The 12,003-nt window shown below is 54.9% G+C and overlaps 1 protein-coding gene across 1 annotated transcript in view; it reads left to right on the top strand.

Annotated features, from left to right (window-relative positions):
• Graf (GTPase regulator associated with FAK) overlaps nucleotides 1-11,543 on the top strand; it is a 60,904-nt gene extending 49,361 nt beyond the window's left edge. The window contains exons 22-25 of the mRNA XM_069506023.1: nucleotides 8,588-8,627; nucleotides 8,973-9,045; nucleotides 10,383-10,509; nucleotides 11,120-11,543. Coding sequence (XP_069362124.1) covers nucleotides 8,588-8,627; nucleotides 8,973-9,045; nucleotides 10,383-10,509; nucleotides 11,120-11,291 — 412 coding nt within the window. The 3' untranslated portion in view covers nucleotides 11,292-11,543. The remainder of the gene's footprint in view (nucleotides 1-8,587; nucleotides 8,628-8,972; nucleotides 9,046-10,382; nucleotides 10,510-11,119) is intronic.
• The last annotated feature ends 460 nt before the right edge of the window (nucleotides 11,544-12,003 follow it).

Here is a 12,003-nt window from a genome sequence, read left to right on the forward strand (position 1 = left end):
GCTGGCGCGTCTTCATTATGTTGCTACAGCCTCTATCTCCACGCTGTATACGACACTCGCCCCGAGTGTGCGATGTGCTTTGTGTTTTTGTTGCGAGCCGCGAGGCGGCAGCTGGCGCGTCTTCATTATGTTGCTACAGCCTCTATCTCCACGCTGTATACGACACTCGCCACTCGCCACTCGCCCCGAGTGTGCGATGTGCTTTGTGTTTGTGTTGCGAGCCGCGAGGCGGCAGCTGGCGCGTCTTCATTATGTTGCTACAGCCTCTATCTCCACGCTGTATACGACACTCGCCACTCGCCACTCGCCCCGAGTGTGCGATGTGCTTTGTGTTTTTGTTGCGAGCCGCGAGGCGGCAGCTGGCGCGTCTTCATTATGTTGCTACAGCCTCTATCTCCACGCTGTATACGACACTCGCCACTCGCCACTCGCCCCGAGTGTGCGATGTGCTTTGTGTTTTGTTGCGAGCCGCGAGGCGGCAGCTGGCGCGTCTTCATTATGTTGCTACAGCCTCTATCTCCACGCTGTATACGACACTCGCCACTCGCCACTCGCCCCGAGTGTGCGATGTGCTTTGTGTTTTTGTTGCGAGCCGCGAGGCGGCAGCTGGCGCGTCTTCATTATGTTGCTACAGCCTCTATCTCCACGCTGTATACGACACTCGCCACTCGCCACTCGCCCCGAGTGTGCGATGTGCTTTGTGTTTTTGTTGCGAGCCGCGAGGCGGCAGCTGGCGCGTCTTCATTATGTTGCTACAGCCTCTATCTCCACGCTGTATACGACACTCGCCACTCGCCACTCGCCCCGAGTGTGCGATGTGCTTTGTGTTTGTGTTGCGAGCCGCGAGGCGGCAGCTGGCGCGTCTTCATTATGTTGCTACAGCCTCTATCTCCACGCTGTATACGACACTCGCCACTCGCCACTCGCCCCGAGTGTGCGATGTGCTTTGTGTTTTTGTTGCGAGCCGCGAGGCGGCAGCTGGCGCGTCTTCATTATGTTGCTACAGCCTCTATCTCCACGCTGTATACGACACTCGCCACTCGCCACTCGCCCCGAGTGTGCGATGTGCTTTGTGTTTGTGTTGCGAGCCGCGAGGCGGCAGCTGGCGCGTCTTCATTATGTTGCTACAGCCTCTATCTCCACGCTGTATACGACACTCGCCACTCGCCACTCGCCCCGAGTGTGCGATGTGCTTTGTGTTTGTGTTGCGAGCCGCGAGGCGGCAGCTGGCGCGTCTTCATTATGTTGCTACAGCCTCTATCTCCACGCTGTATACGACACTCGCCACTCGCCACTCGCCCCGAGTGTGCGATGTGCTTTGTGTTTTTGTTGCGAGCCGCGAGGCGGCAGCTGGCGCGTCTTCATTATGTTGCTACAGCCTCTATCTCCACGCTGTATACGACACTCGCCACTCGCCACTCGCCCCGAGTGTGCGATGTGCTTTGTGTTTTGTTGCGAGCCGCGAGGCGGCAGCTGGCGCGTCTTCATTATGTTGCTACAGCCTCTATCTCCACGCTGTATACGACACTCGCCACTCGCCACTCGCCCCGAGTGTGCGATGTGCTTTGTGTTTGTGTTGCGAGCCGCGAGGCGGCAGCTGGCGCGTCTTCATTATGTTGCTACAGCCTCTATCTCCACGCTGTATACGACACTCGCCACTCGCCACTCGCCCCGAGTGTGCGATGTGCTTTGTGTGTGTGTTGCGAGCCGCGAGGCGGCAGCTGGCGCGTCTTCATTATGTTGCTACAGCCTCTATCTCCACGCTGTATACGACACTCGCCACTCGCCACTCGCCCCGAGTGGGCGATGTGCTTTGTGTTTGTGTTGCGAGCCGCGAGGCGGCAGCTGGCGCGTCTTCATTATGTTGCTACAGCCTCTATCTCCACGCTGTATACGACACTCGCCACTCGCCACTCGCCCCGAGTGTGCGATGTGCTTTGTGTTTGTGTTGCGAGCCGCGAGGCGGCAGCTGGCGCGTCTTCATTATGTTGCTACAGCCTCTATCTCCACGCTGTATACGACACTCGCCACTCGCCACTCGCCCCGAGTGTGCGATGTGCTTTGTGTTTTTGTTGCGAGCCGCGAGGCGGCAGCTGGCGCGTCTTCATTATGTTGCTACAGCCTCTATCTCCACGCTGTATACGACACTCGCCACTCGCCACTCGCCCCGAGTGTGCGATGTGCTTTGTGTTTTTGTTGCGAGCCGCGAGGCGGCAGCTGGCGCGTCTTCATTATGTTGCTACAGCCTCTATCTCCACGCTGTATACGACACTCGCCACTCGCCACTCGCCCCGAGTGTGCGATGTGCTTTGTGTTTTTGTTGCGAGCCGCGAGGCGGCAGCTGGCGCGTCTTCATTATGTTGCTACAGCCTCTATCTCCACGCTGTATACGACACTCGCCACTCGCCACTCGCCCCGAGTGTGCGATGTGCTTTGTGTTTTTGTTGCGAGCCGCGAGGCGGCAGCTGGCGCGTCTTCATTATGTTGCTACAGCCTCTATCTCCACGCTGTATACGACACTCGCCACTCGCCACTCGCCCCGAGTGTGCGATGTGCTTTGTGTTTTTGTTGCGAGCCGCGAGGCGGCAGCTGGCGCGTCTTCATTATGTTGCTACAGCCTCTATCTCCACGCTGTATACGACACTCGCCACTCGCCACTCGCCCCGAGTGTGCGATGTGCTTTGTGTTTTTGTTGCGAGCCGCGAGGCGGCAGCTGGCGCGTCTTCATTATGTTGCTACAGCCTCTATCTCCACGCTGTATACGACACTCGCCACTCGCCACTCGCCCCGAGTGTGCGATGTGCTTTGTGTTTTTGTTGCGAGCCGCGAGGCGGCAGCTGGCGCGTCTTCATTATGTTGCTACAGCCTCTATCTCCACGCTGTATACGACACTCGCCACTCGCCACTCGCCCCGAGTGTGCGATGTGCTTTGTGTTTTTGTTGCGAGCCGCGAGGCGGCAGCTGGCGCGTCTTCATTATGTTGCTACAGCCTCTATCTCCACGCTGTATACGACACTCGCCACTCGCCACTCGCCCCGAGTGTGCGATGTGCTTTGTGTTTTTGTTGCGAGCCGCGAGGCGGCAGCTGGCGCGTCTTCATTATGTTGCTACAGCCTCTATCTCCACGCTGTATACGACACTCGCCACTCGCCACTCGCCCCGAGTGTGCGATGTGCTTTGTGTTTTTGTTGCGAGCCGCGAGGCGGCAGCTGGCGCGTCTTCATTATGTTGCTACAGCCTCTATCTCCACGCTGTATACGACACTCGCCACTCGCCACTCGCCCCGAGTGTGCGATGTGCTTTGTGTTTTTGTTGCGAGCCGCGAGGCGGCAGCTGGCGCGTCTTCATTATGTTGCTACAGCCTCTATCTCCACGCTGTATACGACACTCGCCACTCGCCACTCGCCCCGAGTGTGCGATGTGCTTTGTGTTTGTGTTGCGAGCCGCGAGGCGGCAGCTGGCGCGTCTTCATTATGTTGCTACAGCCTCTATCTCCACGCTGTATACGACACTCGCCACTCGCCACTCGCCCCGAGTGTGCGATGTGCTTTGTGTTTGTGTTGCGAGCCGCGAGGCGGCAGCTGGCGCGTCTTCATTATGTTGCTACAGCCTCTATCTCCACGCTGTATACGACACTCGCCACTCGCCACTCGCCCCGAGTGTGCGATGTGCTTTGTGTTTTTGTTGCGAGCCGCGAGGCGGCAGCTGGCGCGTCTTCATTATGTTGCTACAGCCTCTATCTCCACGCTGTATACGACACTCGCCACTCGCCACTCGCCCCGAGTGTGCGATGTGCTTTGTGTTTTTGTTGCGAGCCGCGAGGCGGCAGCTGGCGCGTCTTCATTATGTTGCTACAGCCTCTATCTCCACGCTGTATACGACACTCGCCACTCGCCACTCGCCCCGAGTGTGCGATGTGCTTTGTGTTTTTGTTGCGAGCCGCGAGGCGGCAGCTGGCGCGTCTTCATTATGTTGCTACAGCCTCTATCTCCACGCTGTATACGACACTCGCCACTCGCCACTCGCCCCGAGTGTGCGATGTGCTTTGTGTTTTTGTTGCGAGCCGCGAGGCGGCAGCTGGCGCGTCTTCATTATGTTGCTACAGCCTCTATCTCCACGCTGTATACGACACTCGCCACTCGCCACTCGCCCCGAGTGTGCGATGTGCTTTGTGTTTTTGTTGCGAGCCGCGAGGCGGCAGCTGGCGCGTCTTCATTATGTTGCTACAGCCTCTATCTCCACGCTGTATACGACACTCGCCACTCGCCACTCGCCCCGAGTGTGCGATGTGCTTTGTGTTTTTGTTGCGAGCCGCGAGGCGGCAGCTGGCGCGTCTTCATTATGTTGCTACAGCCTCTATCTCCACGCTGTATACGACACTCGCCACTCGCCACTCGCCCCGAGTGTGCGATGTGCTTTGTGTTTGTGTTGCGAGCCGCGAGGCGGCAGCTGGCGCGTCTTCATTATGTTGCTACAGCCTCTATCTCCACGCTGTATACGACACTCGCCACTCGCCACTCGCCCCGAGTGTGCGATGTGCTTTGTGTTTTTGTTGCGAGCCGCGAGGCGGCAGCTGGCGCGTCTTCATTATGTTGCTACAGCCTCTATCTCCACGCTGTATACACGCTGACACTCGCCACTCGCCCCGAGTGTGCGATGTGCTTTGTGTTTTTGTTGCGAGCCGCGAGGCGGCAGCTGGCGCGTCTTCATTATGTTGCTACAGCCTCTATCTCCACGCTGTATACGACACTCGCCACTCGCCACTCGCCCCGAGTGTGCGATGTGCTTTGTGTTTTTGTTGCGAGCCGCGAGGCGGCAGCTGGCGCGTCTTCATTATGTTGCTACAGCCTCTATCTCCACGCTGTATACGACACTCGCCACTCGCCACTCGCCCCGAGTGTGCGATGTGCTTTGTGTTTTTGTTGCGAGCCGCGAGGCGGCAGCTGGCGCGTCTTCATTATGTTGCTACAGCCTCTATCTCCACGCTGTATACGACACTCGCCACTCGCCACTCGCCCCGAGTGTGCGATGTGCTTTGTGTTTGTGTTGCGAGCCGCGAGGCGGCAGCTGGCGCGTCTTCATTATGTTGCTACAGCCTCTATCTCCACGCTGTATACGACACTCGCCACTCGCCACTCGCCCCGAGTGTGCGATGTGCTTTGTGTTTGTGTTGCGAGCCGCGAGGCGGCAGCTGGCGCGTCTTCATTATGTTGCTACAGCCTCTATCTCCACGCTGTATACGACACTCGCCACTCGCCACTCGCCCCGAGTGTGCGATGTGCTTTGTGTTTTTGTTGCGAGCCGCGAGGCGGCAGCTGGCGCGTCTTCATTATGTTGCTACAGCCTCTATCTCCACGCTGTATACGACACTCGCCACTCGCCACTCGCCCCGAGTGTGCGATGTGCTTTGTGTTTTTGTTGCGAGCCGCGAGGCGGCAGCTGGCGCGTCTTCATTATGTTGCTACAGCCTCTATCTCCACGCTGTATACGACACTCGCCACTCGCCACTCGCCCCGAGTGTGCGATGTGCTTTGTGTTTTTGTTGCGAGCCGCGAGGCGGCAGCTGGCGCGTCTTCATTATGTTGCTACAGCCTCTATCTCCACGCTGTATACACGCTGACACTCGCCACTCGCCAAAAGCATATTTTCGCACTAACATTGTCTCTACCGTGTATCCCACAGATTACCGTGTATCCCACAGATTACCGTGTATCCCACAGATTACCGTGTATCCCACAGATTACCGTGCATCCCACAGATTACCGTGTATCCCACAGATTACCGTGCATCCCACAGATTACCGTGCATCCCACAGATTACCGTGTATCCCACAGATTACCGTGTATCCCACAGATTACCGTGTATCCCACAGATTACCGTGGATCCCACATTAAATTGTGACTACGAAAATATATTAGTTTCTAAACGACAAATAATAAACAATAAATAGATTCAAATTCCATAAGAGGAAATAATGTAATGTGTGAATTCGAATATCGTATCGTATCCATTGATCTACGACAGAATAGTCGTCGCCCTCACAAATAATGTAATGTGTGAATTCGAATATCGTATCGTATCCATTGATCTACGACAGAATAGTCGTCGCCCTCACAAATAATGTAATGTGTGAATTCGAATATCGTATCGTATCCATTGATCTACGACAGAATAGTCGTCGCCCTCACAAATAATGTAATGTGTGAATTCGAATATCGTATCGTATCCATTGATCTACGACAGAATAGTAATAATAATACTCTTGATTATACTTGAGACACTATTCGACTTGAAGCGATTGGATTTTGAATGTCCACAATGTGTTAGTTATGTTCGGTTCAGTAGATCAGCCATTGTGTATTTGTGTATGTGTGTATGTGTGTATGTGTGTATGTGTGTATGCACTATGCAGGTATCGGCGAGACGCGACAGCTGCGCGCCGCGGAATGCGCACCTGTCCGTCTCCGCGCAGATGGCAGATGGCAGATGGCAGATGGCAGATGCTGCCTGCATCCCGCTGACTTGTGTCTGTTGCGACCTGTGCAGTGTGCAGTGTGCACTAGGCACTAGTAGGCCAGGAACGAGACTAATGAGATGCGATTGTTATTATAATTAACGTTTTGTTGATTAATGTACTTAACAATTACATAGTTTACTTAACTAATTATAATTAATTATCACAAAGCCAATAAAATGAATAATTAAAAATCAATTTACTGATTTGACAATAATTAATGTTTCTAGTAATATTTAGGTTTTGGATAGAAACGTAATTAGAAACATTTTAAGGTTTCTTTTTTTAAATGGTAATTTTTTTCCAAAAAGTAAATTTACCATTAAAAAAATAATGAACGCCGAGGATTTCTGCAAGCGAGCATACATGCTAGCATGCTAGCATGTATGCTCGCTGCGGAACTCTACCTCAAGTCGCATTCGCATCGCGCCAGTCAGTTTATGGATCCGCTTTCCGCACATAGATAGATCCGCATTCCGCACATAGATAGATCCGCATTCCGCACATAGATAGATCCGCATTCCGCACATAGATAGATCCGCATTCCGCACACAGATAGATCCGCATTCCGCACATAGATCCGCATTCCGCACACAGATAGATCCGCATTCCGCACATAGATAGATCCGCATTCCGCACATAGATCCGCATTCCGCACATAGATAGATCCGCATTCCGCACACAGATAGATCAGCATTCCGCACATAGATCCGCATTCCGCACATAGATAGATCCGCATTCCGCACATAGATAGATCCGCATTCCGCACACAGATAGATCCGCATTCCGCACATAGATAGATCCGCATTCCGCACACAGATAGATCCGCATTCCGCACATAGATCCGCATTCCGCACATAGATAGATCCGCATTCCGCACATAGATAGATCCGCATTCCGCACACAGATAGATCCGCATTCCGCACATAGATCCGCATTCCGCACATAGATAGATCCGCATTCCGCACATAGATAGATCCGCATTCCGCACATAGATAGATCCGCTTTCCGCACATAGATAGATCCGCATTCCGCACATAGATAGATCCGCATTCCGGACATAGATAGATCCGCATTCCGCACACAGATAGATCCGCATTCTGCACATAGATCCGCATTCCGCACATAGATAGATCCGCATTCCGCACATAGATAGATCCGCATTCCGCACATAGATAGAAATGTAAATGCACGCCGGTGTTGCAACTCGCACCTGCCGCCGCGCGCATATATACCGCGCGCCGCGCGCTAGCGCACATTCGCCGCGCGCAAGTCCCGCGAGCCGCACGCGCAGTGCACGCCGGTGTTGCAACTCGCACCTGCCGCCGCGCGCATATATACCGCGCGCCGCGCGCTGGCGCACACTCGCCGCGCTCAAGTCCCGCGAGCCGCACGCGCAGTGCACGCCGGAGTTGCAACTCGCACCTGCCGCCGCGCGCCGCAGTCCGTGCTCCCACAGGACACGACAGGAACGTCGACATGATCATCTGCCTGTCGGGATTCGTTATTGCGGGGTCGGTATACAGACAGACAGACAGACAAACAGACAGACAGACGCAGCAACTCACAGATAAAACGTTTTACATTCTTGTTGAAAAGTTTTGATCTTTTATAAATAAGCAATTTCATTTTATTAAGGTGGTATAATTAGTCGCATAGGTCCGCGACTCCGTCCGCGTGACGTCAGATGTATCAGAGCCTATATCAGGGCTATCAGTGAAAGGATTTTCAGGATCGGGTCATTGGTTTCAAAGATTACTATGTACAAACGAACTGACAAATGTTTTACCTCTCAATAGTATTAGTATAAACTGAATGAGGCCGTAAACAAATGTGCTTCAATATTACGTTACTAGTCGGTTTTGTAAGCCGTTAGCCGTTAGCCGTTAGCCGTCAGCCGCGTGACGTCGGAGGCGGAGTGATTTGCTACACGGCATTATATTCGCTACAATGTGAGTCCCTCGGTACACACAGTGTGAGTCCCTCGGTACACACAGCGTGAGTCCCTCGGTACGCAGTGTCGCAGTGTCGCAGTGTCGCCCTGAAGTACAACGTGCGCTTTGTCTGTTGCAGGACGTCGCCGGCCATGGCAGTCTCCTCGCGCAATGATATGGTGAGTTGTTCACCTATATCTGACCAATACGAAGATAACAATTATATTGTAAACAACTAGATGATGCCCGCGACTTCGTCCGTGTCGATTTAGGTTTTTAGAAATCCCGGGGGAACTCTTTCATTTTCCGGGGTAAAAAGTAGCCAATCTCCTTCCCCGGGATGCAAGCTATCTCTGTATCTAACGGATGGGCCGTGATAAGCTAGCAGACAGACAGACAATTATATAGTATGGATGTAGATAAGTTTTTACTTTTTTTTATCTTGTTTCCCAACGGCACCAAACCCAGTTACCCGGTCGTCACAGTTCGCTGTGTGTACTGACGTGCGTGCTTGTGTGCCGCAGAGCGTGCCGCTGTGTGCCGCGTACTCGCCGCACCATCACCAGCTGCTGCAGCACTTCGCGCCGCGCCCGCCGCGTGAGTATACTTTGTGTACGACTGCTCAAGTGCCGCCGTGTGCCGCGTACTCGCCGCACCACCACCAGCTGCTGCAGCACCACCAGCTGCTGCAGCACTTCGCGCCGCGCCCGCCGCGTGAGTATACTTTGTGTACGACTGCTCAAGTGCCGCCGTGTGCCGCGTACTCGCCGCACCACCACCAGCTGCTGCAGCACCACCAGCTGCTGCAGCACTTCGCGCCGCGCCCGCCGCGTGAGTATACTTTGTGTACGACTGCTCAAGTGCCGCCGTGTGCCGCGTACTCGCCGCACCACCACCAGCTGCTGCAGCACCACCAGCTGCTGCAGCACTTCGCGCCGCGCCCGCCGCGTGAGTATACTTTGTGTACGACTGCTCAAGTGCCGCCGTGTGCCGCGTACTCGCCGCACCATCACCAGCTGCTGCAGCACTTCGCGCCGCGCCCGCCGCGTGAGTATACTTTGTGTACGACTGCTCAAGTGCCGCCGTGTGCCGCGTACTCGCCGCACCACCACCAGCTGCTGCAGCACCACCAGCTGCTGCAGCACTTCGCGCCGCGCCCGCCGCGTGAGTATACTTTGTGTACGACTGCTCAAGTGCCGCCGTGTGCCGCGTACTCGCCGCACCACCACCAGCTGCTGCAGCACCACCAGCTGCTGCAGCACTTCGCGCCGCGCCCGCCGCGTGAGTATACTTTGTGTACGACTGCTCAAGTGCCGCCGTGTGCCGCGTACTCGCCGCACCACCACCAGCTGCAGCAGCACCACCAGCTGCTGCAGCACTTCGCGCCGCGCCCGCCGCGTGAGTATACTTTGTGTACGACTGCTCAAGTGCCGCCGTGTGCCGCGTACTCGCCGCACCACCACCAGCTGCTGCAGCACCACCAGCTGCTGCAGCACTTCGCGCCGCGCCCGCCGCGTGAGTATACTTTGTGTACGACTGCTCAAGTGCCGCCGTGTGCCGCGTACTCGCCGCACCATCACCAGCTGCTGCAGCACTTCGCGCCGCGCCCGCCGCGTGAGTATACTTTGTGTACGACTGCTCAAGTGCCGCCGTGTGCCGCGTACTCGCCGCACCATCACCAGCTGCTGCAGCACTTCGCGCCGCGCCCGCCGCGTGAGTATACTTTGTGTACGACTGCTCAAGTGCCGCCGTGTGCCGCGTACTCGCCGCACCACCACCAGCTGCTGGTGGTGCTGCAGCACTTCTGCAACACTGCGAGCTAATGACGGACTGCGCCATCTACATATTATATGTGATTTAATAAATGAAGTTTTTCGTGAACACATTTTGTTTCTGATATAACCACAAATTGACGGTTTTGGGATTTACGGCAGGCGCGAGCTGCGCGGGCGCCGCGCGCTGCAGCAGCAGCTCCGAGTCCGTGTCCAGCCACAGCGCGTCCCCGCCGCCGCACCCGCACCAGCAGCACCCGCCGCACCAGCAGCACCCCAGCAGGGTCACGTGAGTACATCACTGTATATTCTTTTCTAACTTCAAAGGTAAACAAACATGTAGCATCTCGTTACGTAGCTCGTCACCGCCCACTGACTATTACCTTATAATACGAGTGAAAACTGCCGACATCTAAAGCGCCGCCGCCGGTCGCGTCGCTTACGAGTTTCTTCGAGAAGGTTTCTCCCATTTATATATCTTTTTTTCTCCCATTTATATGTTACGGGGTAATGCTAGTAGATGTAGTAAACCTAGGTTTACACGGATTTACTTAGTACCCAAAAGTGTTGGGTAAAGTTCGAATAATAAGTAACATAAATTTTAATTCGGAATTTACCCGATACCCTAGTCACCGAGCTCCACCCGACTCTGGCTGGATAATGTTAGGTTGGACAAAGTTTATGCTCTCAGAGCTATTGTGTCCTTTTCGAGTTGGAGGAAACGCCGCTCCACTCCCCCGCTTCCACTATCAAGAGTGAGCGAAGCGAGCTAAGGGCTTAAGTCATGTAAAGTCGTGACGTCGCGTCGTGTCGCGCAGACCTTCTCAACATTTCCCATTGCTCTCGGAAACTTAATACCTACGGCGGTGTGTCTGAGTGTGTGTGTGTGTGTGTTGCAGGCGCGTGCGCACGCTGTACGCCTGCGTGGGCGAGAGCGAGGGCGAGCTGTCCTTCGAGCCCAACCAGATCATCACCAACGTGAGCGCCTCGCCCGAGCCGGGCTGGCTGCGCGGCTCGCTCAACGGCAAGAGCGGCCTCGTGCCGCAGAACTACGTCGAGCCGCTGCCGTAGCGCGCCGCGCCGCTCCGCTCCGAGCCGCTGCCGTAGCGCGCCGCGCCGCTCCGCTCCGAGCCGCGCCGAGCCACTACACGCCTCCCACTAGTTGTTGACTATTTGTATATCTTGTACATTGTAAATACAGAGTTGTTGATTATTTTAACTATTTATACTATATATTATATGAATGTTGTGAATTTTGTACCAAATATACTTTAGTGTATGTGGATTTGTATTATACATTATAAACGATACTAATTATTGTAACGGACGCAGTTTTATTTCGCCTCCGATACACGCCTGCAACTGCACCATGTCCAGGTGACCGGACAACTGCACCATGTCCAGGTGACCGGACAACTGCACCATGTCCAGGTGACCGGACAACTGCACCATGTCCAGGTGACCGGACAACTGCACCATGTCCAGGTGACCGGACAACTGCACCATGTCCAGGTGACCGGACAACTGCACCATGTCCAGGTGACCGGACAACTGCACCATGTCCAGGTGACCGGTCAACTGCACCATGTCCAGGTGACCGGTCAACTGCACCATGTCCAGGTGACCGGTCAACTGCACCATGTCCAGGTGACCGGTCAACTGCACCATGTCCAGGTGACCGGTCAACTGAACCATGTCCAGTGACCGGACAACTGCACCATGTCCAGGTGACCGGACAACTGCACCATGTCCAGGTGACCGGACAACTGCACCATGTCCAGGT

The sequence above is a fragment of the Maniola hyperantus genome, chromosome 22 (assembly GCF_902806685.2).
Source record: "Maniola hyperantus chromosome 22, iAphHyp1.2, whole genome shotgun sequence".
NCBI lineage: Eukaryota > Metazoa > Arthropoda > Insecta > Lepidoptera > Nymphalidae > Maniola > Maniola hyperantus.